This window comes from Meriones unguiculatus, chromosome 17 (genome assembly GCF_030254825.1).
Source record: "Meriones unguiculatus strain TT.TT164.6M chromosome 17, Bangor_MerUng_6.1, whole genome shotgun sequence".
NCBI classification, from domain to species: domain Eukaryota; kingdom Metazoa; phylum Chordata; class Mammalia; order Rodentia; family Muridae; genus Meriones; species Meriones unguiculatus.
Window position 1 is genome coordinate 17,292,661 of NC_083364.1, and position 15,591 is coordinate 17,308,251.

At 56.6% G+C, this 15,591-nt stretch overlaps 1 protein-coding gene across 2 annotated transcripts in view; it reads right to left on the reverse strand.

Moving 5' to 3' along the window:
* The window catches only part of Ap3d1 (adaptor related protein complex 3 subunit delta 1), a 34,245-nt gene that overhangs the window by 1,486 nt on the left and 17,168 nt on the right, over positions 1 to 15,591 (reverse strand). The window contains exons 10-29 of one of the 2 annotated variants that reach the window (XM_021648863.2): positions 14,570 to 14,619; positions 14,068 to 14,116; positions 11,559 to 11,704; positions 10,963 to 11,342; positions 9,789 to 10,020; positions 8,484 to 8,629; positions 7,845 to 7,986; positions 7,278 to 7,349; positions 6,328 to 6,403; positions 6,053 to 6,240; positions 5,644 to 5,717; positions 4,885 to 5,053; positions 3,955 to 4,026; positions 3,495 to 3,602; positions 2,454 to 2,585; positions 1,968 to 2,015; positions 1,330 to 1,519; positions 858 to 946; positions 664 to 749; positions 164 to 285 (exon numbers count right to left, since the gene is read on the reverse strand). In XM_021648863.2, the coding sequence (XP_021504538.1) occupies positions 164 to 285; positions 664 to 749; positions 858 to 946; positions 1,330 to 1,519; positions 1,968 to 2,015; positions 2,454 to 2,585; positions 3,495 to 3,602; positions 3,955 to 4,026; positions 4,885 to 5,053; positions 5,644 to 5,717; positions 6,053 to 6,240; positions 6,328 to 6,403; positions 7,278 to 7,349; positions 7,845 to 7,986; positions 8,484 to 8,629; positions 9,789 to 10,020; positions 10,963 to 11,342; positions 11,559 to 11,704; positions 14,068 to 14,116; positions 14,570 to 14,619 (2,571 nt within the window). The other variant, XM_060371135.1, reaches the window with a different exon arrangement.

Consider the following 15,591-nt stretch of genomic DNA (forward strand, 5'->3'; position numbering starts at 1 on the left):
GGAGTCAGGCCTGTGCTCCCTGGCAGGGCCCTCTCCAAGAACTGGGGCTCATGCTGAGATGGAGCTGTAGGCTAAGGCCAGTGCAGGAAGGAACAGGCTGGGGAGGGAGAGTGGCTTCTGTGATTTCTGGGATGAAATCATCAAGAGTGATACCGTTGCTTACCGGAAAAATGGTGGTAGAAACAGATCTTTGCTAGAAGGTTCTGGAAAGACATACTAATGCCATCGACTTTGATAGAGTTCATGCTCAGGTCTCCTGATTCCAGCAACTTGGCGAAGGCATCACTACAGGAGGACAGAACCGAGGATGGGGTCAGGCCTGTCACCTAGCACTAGAAATGTTGGAGCAGGACTGCTTCAAATTCCAAGGCAGCCTGGGCCACAGGAAACAGACAGGCACACAGGGCAGGGCAGTCCTCTGAAGACAGAGAGAAGCAACCACCTGCAATGCCACCTGGCCGAGGAAGAGGTGGCCTCAGGGACAGCACCAGGGACAGGGCAGCCATGTCTGGAGCTGGAGAGGGTGTGTATGGCACTTGTGATGATGGCCTGAGCAGACTTATGTTACCGGCACCTTACAGCCTACATCACCACGGTCCGGCCTGCTACCCCACCCCACCCCAACCCCGATGAAAGGGCCTGCGGTGGGGCAGAGGTGCACACCTGTAGCAGGGTGTGGTGATCAGGTAGGAGCTACAGCTGAAGTGCAGCCGGAAGTCCAGCTTCTCGTGGGTGGCTCCTTCATCATCCTGTGAGGAACAAAGCTGTGGGGTGAGCTTCCCAGGCAGTCACTCTTACAGGTAAGGCCTGGCGTCCCCTGGGGCAGGCAGGGCGTTGGAGGCCAGCAGAGCGCATACCTTGGCGATGAAGGAGAGCGTGCCTTTGAGCTTCTGGGCCATGACAATACTCTGAATGGTGAACACAAACTGGGCCTCGTTGGAGACGCCTGGTGGGAGACATGGCAGTCAGGGACCCAGCACCGACTCTGGGGTGTCAGAGCTCACTCAGTGGGCCAGGGTCTGGGCCACCACTGACTCTGGGGTGTCACAGCTGGCTGAGATGCTAGAGTGACAGAAACAATGGGCACTGCTGCAGGTCCAGACCCCAGCACAACTGTCCCCAGTAAAAGCCAACATGTGTGGCTTCACCATGCCCTAAGAATAACAGCAGGATACAGAACATCAAAAGCTTGGGGCCTGTGGCTTCGGCTGTCCCTGGGAACTCTAGTTAAGTCTATTGTGTAGGAGACAAAGTGACATGGGGTGGTGGTGGGGAGGGGGAGCAGAGCTGGCTAGCATGGCAAATGCTAGCGCTGATGGGTGGGCTTACCAGGGGGCAGCTGGAAAGGCACGGGCACACCGTCATGCACTGACGAGCCCTCTGGCCGGGCCATTTTGGTGTTGAGCGAGTCCAGGACGTTGAGCTCCATGTTCTTCAGGAAGCTGTTGCTCTGGTTCTCCAGGATGACAGACACAGTCACCTGGCTGTCCTTCTGTAGGCTGGCTTGGATGTCGTATGTCTGCATGAGCAAGGGCAGGGTCAAGAACCAGAGAACAGATGAGGGAAGTGAGCTCATGACCAACATCAAGGACAGTGGCTCCTGTGAACACTGCCTGTGGTCCTCAGAACCTCGCCCCTCACCACATGCTCTTCATGAAACTACGCCCCAGCCCTTGTCTTTCTGCCTCCTTGACACTGTCTTATACTGCAGTCCTGGTTGGTCTTGAGCTTGCAATCCTCCTGCCTCTGCCCCAAGGTGTGTGCTGCACAGCCAGTCTCCTTTTCTCGCTGGGAAAGCTGTCCTCACATGGCCTGGCCACAATGGGCTCTCCGGCTCTGGCTGGGTTCCAAGTAGCCTACACTGGTGTCTGAGCTTGGTGCCTGGCTGCTGCCAGCTCTGCAATGCTTCTTGTGATGGTTTGCTGGACAGCAACGGCCCCACCCTGCAGCAACCCAGTGTCACTTACCACTTTAATGTAGGGATTCTCCGCCAGAAGGCAGTAGCTGGACATGGGCTGAGGGAGGAGAGACACTGTTGTCAGTCAGCTCTGGGTAACAGGGACTGGGCTATAAACCCATGCTTGGAGCAAGAGCACCAGATGGTGCCGGGTCCCTGGTCCCTCACCAAGCATGGGTCCCCACAGAGCACAGAGGCCCGGGTGTTCTCTGGACAGAGCCTGGGTGGGTCCCCACAGAGCACAGAGGCCCGGGTGCTCTCTGGACAGAACCTGGGTGGGTCCCCACAGAGCCCAGAGGCCCAGGGTGCTCTCTGGACAGAACCTGGGTGGGCCCCCACAGAGCACAGAGGCCCAGGGTGCTCTCTAGACAGAACCCGGGTGGGTCCCCACAGAGCACAGAGGCCCGAGTGCTCTCTGGACAGAACCCAGGTGGGTCCCCACAGAGCCCAGAGGCTTGGGTGCTCTCTGGACAGAACCCGGTGGCAGCATGCTCACCGGGATGGGCTCCTCTTCGTCTGCTGCGCCGTTCTCCAGTGGCTCGGCCTGCTTCCTCTTGGATTTCTTCTTGTCTCGTGGCTTCTCCTCTTTCTCCTTCCTGTGTTTTTTCTTCTTGTGCCGGGACGATTTCTGAAGCAAAGTCTGGGCTCAGGCCCCATGTGTCCCGCAAAAGGTACCCTGCCATCATTCTCTCCCCCCATATCACATGGTGGGGACCACAGAGAAGGGGAGCAGGTGGGACAGCAAAGCCAGGAATCCCACAGGCCACCATGGTTGGAGGGGGCCAGGCCTGGCAGACACTAGAACCTTAGGGTGACAGGTCAGTGGCAGGAGCTTCTGAGAGGGAAGGGAATGTACAGCACACATCAGTGAGATTCACTGCATGGAGCAACCTGATCACACCTCGGGAAGAAGGAACGCTCAGGGAGGTGTGCTACATTCTCATCAGGCAGGGGCAAATGGCCCAGAATCTAGGCTAGCACACACTGAAGCATCACAGCTTCAGGAACAGCCTCAAGAACGTGGGCCACGGGCTGGGTTGATGGCTTTGTGATGAAGAGTGCTTGCAGCTCAGTCACGACCTCAGATCCCAGAAGCCATGGAGTGACACTCACACACACAGCTAAAGTCATCTTTTTAAGAAGAAAAGAACATCAGAGATGTTCTCAATGAGAACCAGACATCCGAGGCCACTTAGTGTGGGCTCCATGATAGGCAATGTCCAGGACAGCAGCACCCAGAGACAGCCAGTAGATGTAAGGTGATGGGAGCTCAGGGGGGATGTGGTAGACTGCTCAGGAGGTGAGGCTTCCTACTGGGGCGACGGAAGGTTCTGAATGAAATGTGCTGTGGAGCACAGCTTGCAAGCTGCACTGGAAACACCAGATCCCTTCCAGAGGCCAAAGCACCAGGAGCAGCCACTTCCTGAGGAAGCCACTACTGAGACCCTTGTGAGCAAGCCTATGTCCTGGGGTTCGGGCCTGGGCCTGGCAGGGCTCCCCTGCCATAGCCATGGGTGGCTTGTCTCACATGCCTCACCCTTTCCTCGTCTTGATCCACGTGCTCCTCCACGTCCTCTGGCTCATCCCTTCTGAGTACCTCACACGCATCCTTTGTGGGGGCGACAGTGCTCACAGCAAGTTCTTCCTGCGGAGCAGGAAGGTCAGGGGAATTCTGGTGGAGCGACATCCCCTGATTGCTCAGGGCGAGCCAGCTTGAGAAGCAATGAGGGAACTAACTAGTGCTGCCCCACTTGAGGGCTGCGGACATCCGAGGATGCCTTGTGGACAAAGGTCCTGTGGCCACCGAGTCCTGCCAATCAGAGTTCCACAGGACCACAGCCCCAGGCCAGGAGTACAAAAGGCCAGGAGGGGAGCATGGGCATAGGGCCTGACCCAGCGCATCCCACAGGGCTGGCCTCCACGGGTAAGGCCTGCTACTTCTAGGTGCCTACGGGAGTGCACAGGTGAAACTGAGGACAGGTGGGGCAGGTACTTACCGTGGATGGGGCAGGAACGGGGGCAGCGGCAGGTGGTGGGGTGGTGGACAGCCAGAAGTCTAAGTCCTCGCCCTGAAGCCACAGGAAGAATACTTTCAGCAAAGGCAGGGAGTGCCACGGGCAAGAGCTAGTCTCTAGCCAGCCACCAGCCATGAGGAAGACAGTGACATCACAGCAAAGCAGCAGGGCTGAGCAGGTGGAGTTTGTGTGTGTTTTGAGACAAGGTCTCCTGCTGTAACCCAGGCTAGCCTAGAAGCCAGGGCAATCCTGAGTGCTGGGCTCAGCCCTGTCTGTGGGCTGGGCTCAGGGTTGCAGCCTGGGCAGCAGCAGATCAACAGGCTGTCTCCAAAACATCACTACACTGATGCCTCAGGGGCTTCGGTGGGATCCTGGGCCTGATTCCAGTGCTCAGTTATTTCAGCCACTCAGGAGGCCAAGGCAGGAGGATTCCAGGCTAGCTTAGAGAACTCAGCGAGATTTAGTATCAAAATGCAATGTAAAAGTGACCTGGGAGCTGGACATGGCAGCACAAGCCTTTCATTCCAGCACTCAGAAGGCAGGAGGCAGGTGCATCTCTGTGGTCTACACAGTGAGTTCCAGGATGGCAGAAGCTACATAGTGAGACCGTCTCGAAACAAACAAAACCAAAGGAAAAACCAGCGCTGGGATGTGGCAGGGCTGGGGACGAGGCAGGCTGGGATGTGGCAGGGCTCTTCCCACCTAGAGTGTGCACACTGCAAGTCTGGCATGCTCCCACTGGCCCAGCACACACACAATTCACAGAAGCCAAGCGTGCGAGCAGCACTTTACTGTGCATGGCCTCCCTGGCTCCCTCCTCACTGCATCCAGCCCTGCCCCTCAGCTGGGCTGGCATGGTCCCCAAACTCTGCAGCCCTAGCTTCACTCCAGCTGGAGCCCCAGGGTACATACCTTCTTGTCCTTCTTCTTCTCTCTCTCTCTCTCTTTGGGCTTCTTCTCCTTCTTCTTGGGCTTCTTGCTCTTTTTCTCTCCCCCAGGGACACCCTCCTTTTCTAGGGATTTCACTGTCTCTGCATTTCTATGTTTCTGAACGGGCAGCTTCTCACTGTCGGCCAAGGGCCTTGGAAGAGGGGGGGAGGTGGGGTCAGCAGGCTGAGCTGTGACCCAGCCCTCTGGCTGCTGGCCCTGTGAATCCAGAGGCTCCAGCAAGTACCCACAACAACTAAGGTGGAGGAGCACCTGTGGGTGTGCCCTGGTCTTTCCTCCTGCTGTTTTGGATGTGATACCATATATCCATGCTCAAGTGGGATGTGGGTGTCTATGTGCTGGTGCACACGTGTCCATGCTCATGTGGAGGACAGAGGCCCATGTCAGGTGTTTTCCTCTGCTGCTCTCCATTTTCTCTTTTGAGACACGGTCTCTTACTGACCCTGGCGCCTCCTCACTTGGATAGGCTGGCCAGCCAATGAGCTCCAGGGATCACTTTGTGCCCTGGCTGCTAAAGTGGGCCTTTAGTGAGTTCTGGGGCAGAGCTCAGGTCCTCAGGCTCCCACAGTAGGCACTACCCTGAGCCACCACCACAGCACAACCCCCCCCCCCCGTGGCCGTGCACTTCCTACCCTAGGCTAAGGACTTCCCCAGCACCCTGGGAATGGGGACCTCAGCACCCAGGTGTAGCCCCACCCAGCCTGTTCCTCAGCCCTCACTTACTTATCCAGGTCGATGTCCAGTGCCCTGTAGGGGTCGTTGGGGTCTTTGTCGTCCTCGTCACTAGGCAGAGCATTCTGAGGGGATGGAGGGGCAGCGTTCAGCCAACTAACCACCACAAGTCCTGGTGGAGACTCTGGCCCCTTCTGACCCAAATAATAGGGCTATCTGGGCAGCTGCGCCCACACCTGCATGTGCCAGATGCCCAGCCTGGGGGGCACCCTTAAGTGCCACACACAGCGGGGGCTGCCAGCTCACAGAGCGGAGGAAATCCATGTCTGTCATGAAGGACTTGTACTTCAGGCAACTGTGTGGTCATCTGCTCAGAGCCAGCCTCTTGCCTCCTGCACTTTTAGGGACACGCAGACAAGCCTGTTGCCACCAAGGCTGAAAGGGCTGGGCAGGGGCTAACCTCGGGCATCTCCTCAGTGATGATGTCCACGCGCTGAGCAGGGGCAATGTCCTCATCGCTCTCTGTAGGCAAGGAGCTGTGGCGGCGCTTGCCCTTCTCCTTCTTCTTCCTTTTCTTGTCCTTCTCTAGCCGCTGCCGGTGCCGCCGCTGCTCTTCCAGCTTCACATACTGGTCTGACATGGGCATGCCTGTGGGGAAGTGTGGATGGCCACAGCTCAGGGACACCAAGAACCCCACCATGTCTGCACATAAGCTTAGAGCCAGAAGACACTTGCCTGGAACCTTCAGAGGCACTGAGAGATCTATCTGCACCACAGGAATGTGCTCCACGCCTGGTGCATCCTGGTATCGCTGAAGGAGGGACCGCAGGGTGTCAGTGAGCCTCAGGGACTCAGGAGGCAGGAAAGGGGGTACCCTGTGTGCCAGAGAGTGAGGGCCCCACATGCAGCCTGGGAGTATTCCTCATATGCTCCAGGGTCCATAAAGATAAGAAGGGACCGCAGCCCAGGAGCATGCTGCCATAGGGCTATGAGGAAGGTAGCCTATGTAAAAGGTAGCCTTCCTTTTACACCAAAATAAAATCTACCCACGATTGTCACTTTTCATTTATTTACTTTGGACATCAGGTTCGCCTCAAACTCACTATGTAGCCAAGGGCGGCCTTAAATTTCTGATTCTGCTGTCTCTACCTCCTGAATGCTGGAATGAACATGCCTGCTTTGTGTGTGCTGGCCAAGGCTCTCCCCTACCACAGAGTCCTCATTCTAGTGCCAATCCTGACTTCTTTCCAAAATGGGAACTTAACTCCAGAGCAGGTACCTTCCACACCCTGGGGTACTGTCAACTCGCCTCCTTGGCCGTGATGGTTAACAGTGACCCTCATACCATTGTAGGATCTGCCCACAAAAGCTGAAATCTCCTAGGAACGTGAGGATCTGCAAAGGGCTAAGAAGCCAGGCACTTGCCCATGTGGGAGCAGAACTACCTGTGGGTGCAATGAGCCAGATGGGCAGAGCATCCACCTCAAGGCGGGGACCCTGGCCCTGGGGACCCATCTAGACCACCCAGGGCTCTCCACCAACACCTAGACGCAGCATAGCCCTGCTTGACTGCAGCTGGGGCTACACAGGCCCAGGCTCCTCCCCAAGGCACTGCCATAATTACATTACTCTCTTGGGACTTCAGCATGGCAGCTGGTGGGGGAATGCTCAAGGCCACCACTTGCCTTCTGTGGGGACGTGGAGCTCTTGATGTAGAAGGGATTGTTGGCTTGTTCCTGCTTCCGGGCCTCTCGCCGCTGTGGGGAAAGGACTCCACGTGAGCACATGTCTCAGAGACATGCCCGTCCAGCTCCCAAGACCCCAGGCGGGCGGAGAGGGGTCACAGTAGGAGGCATGAAGACCACCTCAAGGAGCAGAGCTTATGGGTGGGCAGACCACACTGTCTCCTGGGAGCAGAGCTTATGGGTGGGCAAGCTGCCCAAGGTTCCTGCCTCCTGGGAGGAGAACTGGCTTCAGTCTGTCCATCCTGAGCAAGCTCCTGCCCACTGAGCCTACTCTGCTGTTCCTGCTCAGGGTCCTGAAGGGACTCACGGGAGGTGCTGGTCTGGACAAGAGGACAAGATGGACGTCAAGGGTCCTCCGACCTGTGCTCCAACAGGCTGTGTCTGGCAGCACAGCTAAGCCCCAGATGTCCCTAGGCCTGACAATCAGCTACTTTTAATGAACAGACCCCAGCCTGGGCAGACCCAGCTTCTGCCCTGTGCTGGATGCTCCTGAAATGGCATGCTCACCCGGGCCAGCTCCTCCTCATCCTCCTCAGGCTGACGGCGCCGAGCATGCCTCGGCTCCTCTTCATGAAAGATGGCCTTGGGTTTTTCTTCCTCAGACTCACTGTCTGAAGGTGGCTCATTGATCCAGGCATCCAGGTCTAGGCTGGGAAGTACAGAGGGGGTGTCACATGGTGGCCTGGTCTCCTTGTGTGCCCTCCTTTCTCCCATGACCACCGCAGACATGTATGTATCCCAAGCAGAGGGACACCATGAGTCTGTGACATCTCTCAACACTAGTACCTCTGGGACCAGGCAAGACACGGATGCTACAGGCCCCTTTAAGAAGTCAAAAGATGGGAAGGCAGGAAGCCTGGGAGGAAATACAGACCAGGAGGAATACAGAGACCATGGAGTCTGGCAGAATAATGGCAGGAAAAGATACTCCTGGAGGACCAGGGAACAGGGGTGCAGGAGTTCCAACACAGAGCGGCTCACACAGAATGAGCAAGGGCAGGCTCAGGCCACCTAGTCCCAGGGCCATCTCTTGTCCCGCTGGCTGGTGGCAGGTCCTAGGGTATGGAAGTCCCTACCTAATTTCCTAGAGCAGGGATAATTACAGTGGCTGCAGCCTCATTTCTCCCTCATGTCCCCAGTCCTCACCCTTCAGGAACTGGGACCTTCTTCTGGGCCTTGGGGGCCACAGGGTTCAGCTCTCCTGCAAACAAGGCGCTCACTTCCTCGGCCACCGGCACACCTTTTGCCTGCAGCTTCTGCACGTGCTTTACCAGCTGCAGGATGCAAGATGCCTAGGGGAGCAGCGGCCAAGAGTAAGATGTCTGCACAGAGCCACTCAGCCACTTGGGGGGACTCAGCAGCCAGGTATGTGAAGACGGGGTGCCCCTCTCCATGTGGCTCAGCTACAGACCCAGTCCCGTCAGTGGCCATCTCAGATGGCGAGGGACAAGCCCTTCCAGGGTCAGAAAGGAGGGAGCTCAGCTCAGGTGGAGAAGACTACATGTAATATCACCTCCTGTGGGGCCACCAATGGCCACGCAGTCCTGTGCTGGCTCTCGCTCTGTGTAGTACCCACACCCACACACAACTGTACTGAGTAGCTCTTGCTACCATGCACCATGATCAATCCCAACAAACGTCAGCTGTGACTCAGTGTGGGTCCATATTTTGCACAGGGCCCAGCCTGGGCCAGCTCCTCTACCATAGCTGGGTTGGCACTGAGACCTGACCTCTTCAAAGGAGAGTCCCCAAACACCTCGCAGAAGCCACATGGCACCTGGTTCAGTGACAGCCTACATTACAGGGGGTGCCAAGAGCAGCCCTGGCAATGGGGGCCCAATCCTCAGTTATCAGCCCAGGACCTTGGCCACTTGCTGTCCTAGGCTGGGGTGTGATTCAGTGACACAACACATGCATGACACACACAGGTTCCTGGTTCAGGGCCTGCCCCACAACAAAGCTGGTGCCAAATCGGCCCTCGCACAGCAGCAGCAGGGCCTTGCCCACCCTCATCACCTCCTCCCCTGGCTCTTAGGCCGATCCACACACAATCCCTGCTCACGGAGCCCAAACCTCAGCTGGACGGAGCTAGGATAGGGACTTCAACACTCACTTTGGAAAAGGGAGAAAATCCAAATCCCTCCCATCTAATGGTTCTGCTGGGGACAAGGACCTGGAGAAGGGCCCAAGAGTGGAACACCACCACCGTGAGTCCAGCCACAGCTGTGTGGGCCTACACGTTTAAGCACGATCCCAGCTGCAGGTGCTGTGCAGGAAGCTAGGGAACCTGCAGGAGGTGGCCCCGCTGCCTCTGAGGTGTGGGGTATGAGCGGGCATCCCTGCGCTCCTGCCTGATACCAGGCCAGCCCCGGATGTGCCCACAAAGCCTGAGCTATGGCCCTTGCCAGGTTCCGTCTCAGCTGCAAGCAGAACCCCAGTTTGCAGGCTTACCCGCTCCTGCACCTCCAGGTCGGCGCTCTGCACGAACTGCGGCAGCCGCTCCACCAGTAGCTGGGTGACCTCCTGCGCAGCCTCCGCGTCGTCAGCCTGCTCCTTCTGCTGCAGGATGGACGCGTACAGCTTTACCACGTTCTGCACATACACAGCCTGGATGTGGCCGGGCAGTGTGGTGACCTTGGGCCGCAGCATGGCCTCCAGGGTTTGCTGGGGGCCCTGTAGGTGCCTGAGGGACAGGAGCTGCATGAGGCTACTGCACACACACAGGCACATCTCACAAGGAAGCCAGGCCAGGGGATGGGGAGCCTAGTCTTCTCAGCTAAAGTGCAGCCTTGGGGCGCTTGCTCTCACTGTGCAGAAGCAGGAAAAACCAAGAACCACGAATTCCACACAAAGGGACATGGTTCAAGAAAGCACGGCAAAGCTGTGAATGTCACCAGCAGCCACAAAGGACAGAGGACCTGCATGGCCACGCACTTGCTGCCATTTATTTGCACTTGGTAATGAGCGTTTGCCTAATGTGTATAAGGCCCTAGGTTCAATTCCCAGCACCACAAAAGTTGGTTAATAAACTTCTGCAGGCATCTGTGAACGGTAGCTCCCCTGTGAGTTCAAAGGGGAAGCTCCCACTAAGTCCTCAAAAGGGGACTGACACGTAGCTCTTGGGCTGAGCCCTGGGGCAATGGGAGGTGCTGGGCAAATTTTGTTCTCTTCCAGAGAAGCGTGCTTCCCAGCAGATCTCTGCGTCCCCGGGGTTTGATATTTAACAACAAATGCACACCTGCTGTGGGTCACAGCTGTCACGTGTGCTCTGGGCCAGGTATGGGAGGTGGAATGGAGTGCTGCAGCCACCCCAGCCCACCCACCCGTGCACTCCTGAAGCCTGGCACAAAGGCGAAGCAGCTGCCATGTGGAGATCCACAAGGGTCTCAGGACTGGCGGGCACAGGCCCAGCTAAGAAGTCACCTCAAGCAGAACAGATCTGCTCCATGATCTACGATCTAGAGGGCACCCTCTCCACAGCCAGTGAGAGCAACAGGCAAGCCACTCCATGGAGGGAGACAGGCAATCACTTGGGTGGGGCTGCCCAACAGTGACCATATTTCAGGCCAAGGGTCTGCCTACGTGTCACCCCACCAGACTACCTCTGAGGGCCACACCAACTCACTCTGAGAACTCCCCGCAGATCCAGGCAGCAGCATAGAGCACCTCACAGATGCCATTGCGCTGGGTGCTGCTGGTCACCAGGTGGGCACTGTCAAGCAGTGCAGACATCTGGGACACAGCAAATTTGCGAATGGCCTTGACCCGGATGGCCACATCCAGCATCTGTGCAGCAATGAGGTGGCCATGGCGGGTGCCCTCCAGCCGGGTCAGCTCCACGAGGATGCTGATGTACCACTCGAAGTTGGTGATGTGCTGGTAGTTGGATTGGCTGCAAATGTCAATGATCTTGGTGAGCAGCTCATCTCGATAGGTAGTGCCCTCGGCCTTGTCCACATGGGTCATCAGCTTCTTCACAATCTCCATCAGGTTCTTTTTGGACACCTGTGGCACAAGAGCCAGCTGCTCAGCACAGACAGACATGGCCGACTGTGACCTCTGAGAGCCGAGATGGAACCTTTATGAGCCCAAGAGGGATATCTTCCTCCCCACACAGAATTGTGTCTGACCAAGGGATGGGGCAGAGGCCCTCAAATTGGGTACCCAGCCTCATTCTCTACAGCCTGGACTGCAGTGGCCCAGGTGCAGGATGGCACACACCATTCCGTAGAGCAGGTCGAGGGCGCGCAGGCGGATGGACTCGTCCTTGTCGTCCAGGCACTGAAGGATCAGGTCCTTGTGAGACTGTACAGACTTGGGGTGCGTCTTCAGGATTTTAGACATGGCCAGCAGCCCCAGGTACTTTACTGTGAAGACCAAGTGGCCATTAGCTTGGGGAGAGTGAATGCCACAGCCCATGGGTACAACCGCCTCCAGCCACTGTGGCCCAGCTGGTGCTGGTTGCAGCTGATGGCCACTTTTGTGGGCCCCTCCAGGAAAGCCAAGGTGGAGGCCGTGTACACAGCATGGTCTACAGGCATGGCCTTCTGGAAACTGGAGGAACCGGCGTCAGGAGCAGGCAGCGAGGAGCCCCACAGCAGATTCTGCAGTGGCTCTGACTGTAACTCCAGCTCCAGAGCAGCAGACATCTCCCACCCCCTTGGGTGCTGGCATTCCTGAGCACAGACCCACACACATACGCTAATTATGAATGGAAAAATTACAAAGAACGTAAAAACATGTATATTAAAAGCAAACAAGCAAACAAACAAACAAAGCCTGCTGTGCTTAGTGGTGCACACCTTTAATCCTAGCACCTGGGAGGCAGAGGCAAGTGGATCTCTCTGAGTTCAAGTCCAGCCTGATCTACACAGTGAGTTCAAGGCAAGTTTGGGCTACACAGAGAAACCCTGTCTCAAAAAATAAAACAAGAACCCTAATGATGGTATATTTGAGGACCCTGCTACATACTCTAAAGGTCATTGCTAGCCAAAGCAATAGTGGCTGCTAGCCCAGTTCAGGCCTCATGAAAACTGAAGGGAGAGCCGGGTGTAGTGGCATACACCTGTAATCCCAGCAGCTGAGAGGCAGAGGCAGGCAGATCTCTGAGTCTGAGGCCAAACTGGTCTACAAAACAAGTCTAGGACAGCCAGGGCTACAGAGAGAAAACAACAATAACAACAACAGGAAGGAAGGAAGGCAGGAAAGAAGGCAGGAAGGAAGGAAACTGAAGGGAGAGGGTTACGCAGGAGCCACAGATGACAAGTGTGCACCCAGAAGCCTGAAGCCTCACTTGGTGACAAGTCTGGAGCTGTCCACCATCAACAGATTACTCAGAGATACATTCCAGCAGCACAGACATGAGAACTGCAGACACATCCAAGGTGGGGATGTGTGGCCCCTGGGCCCCATGAGGAAGTCTGTCCTTTTTTTTTTTTTTTTTTTCAGTCTTCTGAGATAGGGTTTCTCTGTGTAGCCCTGTCCTGGCTGCCCTAGACTTTGCTTTGTAGCCCAGGCTGGCCTCAAACTCAGAGATCCACCTGCCTCTGTCTCTGTCTCTGCCTCTGCCTCTGCCTCTGCCTCCCAAGTGCTGGGATTAAAGGTGTGCCCTGCCACACCTGGCTGAGGAAGTCTGTCTTTAGACCCTGGCTCTAAGGTAAATACCAGGACCATGGTAGACACTGGAGCTGAGCCCTGGTCTGAGGAGCCAGGAGACGGGACAGACATGGACCCCATTTTGGAGCAGGTTTAGCCAGAGAACACTGTGGGGACACAGGGAAGACGGCAGTGGGCCGCACACAGCCCTCTAAGGCCCAGGCGGATGCTAGGCAGACTGCTGGAGGGACTTTGACCTCCACCTCCCAAGTGCTGAGTGACAGGCGTGCTCCCCCACGCCAGGCCTCCTTTCCCCTTCAGATTCAAAACAGATTACATTAGTTGGCATCCCAGCACACAGAAGGCAGCTCTGTGTGAGTTCAAGGCCAGCCTGGTCTACAGAGTGAGTTTCAGGACAGCCAGGGCTACACAGAGAAACCCTGTCTTGAAAAACCAAAATCAAACAAACAAAACACACACACAAAACAAACCATTTCTTTGTACATGGGGTATGTTCATCAAGGTCAGCAGAGCACTGTAGGAATCATCTCTTCCCACCATGTGGGCCCAGGGATCAAGTCAGGGCATCAGGCTTGGTGGCAAGCACCTTCATCCACTGAGCCATCTCGCCAGCCCCCCTTCTTTCATTTTAAGATGGGTCCTGCTGTGGAACCAGGTTAATCTTGAAATCCCAACTCTCTTACTGCAGCCTCCTGCTTGCTAACATGGATATAGCTGTGGCTTCAGTGCAGCCCTCACAATATTTATTTCTGAGACAAGGTTCATGTAGCCCAGGCTAGACCTGAAGTCATTAAGTAGCCACGCATGATCTTGAAGCCTGTGCCACACCTGGTTCCTGAGGCCTAGGTAGGTCTGGACCTGAGGCCTGGCACACTAGGGAGCCCAGCCTGGATCGTCTTCCTGTTTTCTGTTCCCACACTACACTCAGTTCAGCCCCACCTTTCAGGTATGCCTACACTGCAGCCACCACTCGGCCCTTCCCTGGGTGAGTGCTTCCTCTCAGCCCACAAAGCCCTCGTGCCCTGGGCCCACAGGCATCTGGTAGACAGGTGTGGGGCCTCTGAATCCAGGCACAGCATTTAGGTGTGGAGGCAGGGAGATGGCAGCGACTTACAGTTCTGGTCCGAGTCCTCTATGAGTATCCTCAGCTTCTGGACGCACAGCTGAGAGGAGAGGAAAGCCATGCTTGGTCACATCCTCCCCGGCAGGGCCGGCACTGTTCTCCTCCCCACCACCCCGCCCTGCAGCCCGACACCAGCCCTGACCAAGGGCATGCATCTGGGGACAGGAGGGGAGGTGACTGCAGCCTTCTCACTGGGGGCCTGCTCAGCATGAGGACAAGTGGGAGTGAGGGAGTGATCACTGGGGCATCCAGTGTACACAGCAGCTGCCCAGGCAGGCTGCTTCGGTCCCCTCAGGGCAGGTCTCACAGGTTCAATAAAGAAAGAAGGTGCCCATAAGCGGACTTCCTGCACACTCGAGCTGTTTGAGAAAAATGAATTTGGAGGTGACCACCACAAATTTTTTCTAGACTGGCTGAGGAGTCCTTGGGCCTGGCCACCACCCAAGATTCAGTCCCCCTGATCTGCACAGGCCCCGCCTTCCCGGAGAGGTACCTGGATGCTGGCGCTGTGGTTGGGCATTCCAGAAGACAGCGAGATGAGCACTGGGACACATGGGGGTGGAGGTTAGTGCCCGTGGGCCAGACACTGACACCCTACTGACCCATCCCCACCAGAAGGGACCTGGCTGCCTGGCTCCAGGAGGCTTGAGGAGGCTGCGTGTTCAGAAGGCAGATGGACAGGTTGGGCCTTGGGAAACCAGGGATCTGGCCTGGGTCTCCCACCCTTCCTCACAAGCTCTTGGGCCTAAAGCACCAGTACCTAAGACAGGCTCATGCATAACCCTTGTTCCTCTCGGGGTTCTGGGGTGGCAGGCCTATGCTGGGCAGAGCTGGCCCAAGGCCCCGCAAAACCCAAGTGCTAATGGTTTGAGGTAGCCCTCAGGCGACAACACTCCACCCCTCACAGCTGTGTCCTGCAGCTGAGGAGACAGCATGAGCTGGCTCCCACAGAGGGCTCCAGAAGCCCCCCTGCTCTTCCTATGGCTGAGACTTGGGTCCTGTCACTGGGTACAGCTGCAAGGGCGGCCATTTGACCTGGGGGCTCCCCTGTGATCACTGAGGCCTTCAGACCTCGCCTCAAGCCACCTTCCCTCCTCCTGCTCCTTCCACCCAGGCAGGACAGTAGGGAGGAAGGCCATGGTTAATTACAAGCCCAAGAGTGCTGGCCCAAATCCTAAGCCTCTACTTGGGTGTGCTGTGCGCATGTGTGCATATGAAGACAAAGGTGAACAGCAGGCATCCTCTGCAATCCTTCCTACCTGGCTTTTTTGAGCCAGGGTCTCCAGATGACCCTGGAGCTCACTAAAGTGGCAGCCAGAAAGCTCCAAGGACCTGCCCGTCTGATACCACAGTGTTAGGGTTCCACGGCCCAGCCGTGACCTTTGTTGTGACTGCTGTACATCGTGCTCAACTCCCTTTGTCTGTAAAGGATGGCACCTAGTAGCTCCCAGCACTACTCCTAAGTGATCTGTGGGTGAAAGGACCACCTCAGCTCAGTCCTGCTGCAGGGGCCTG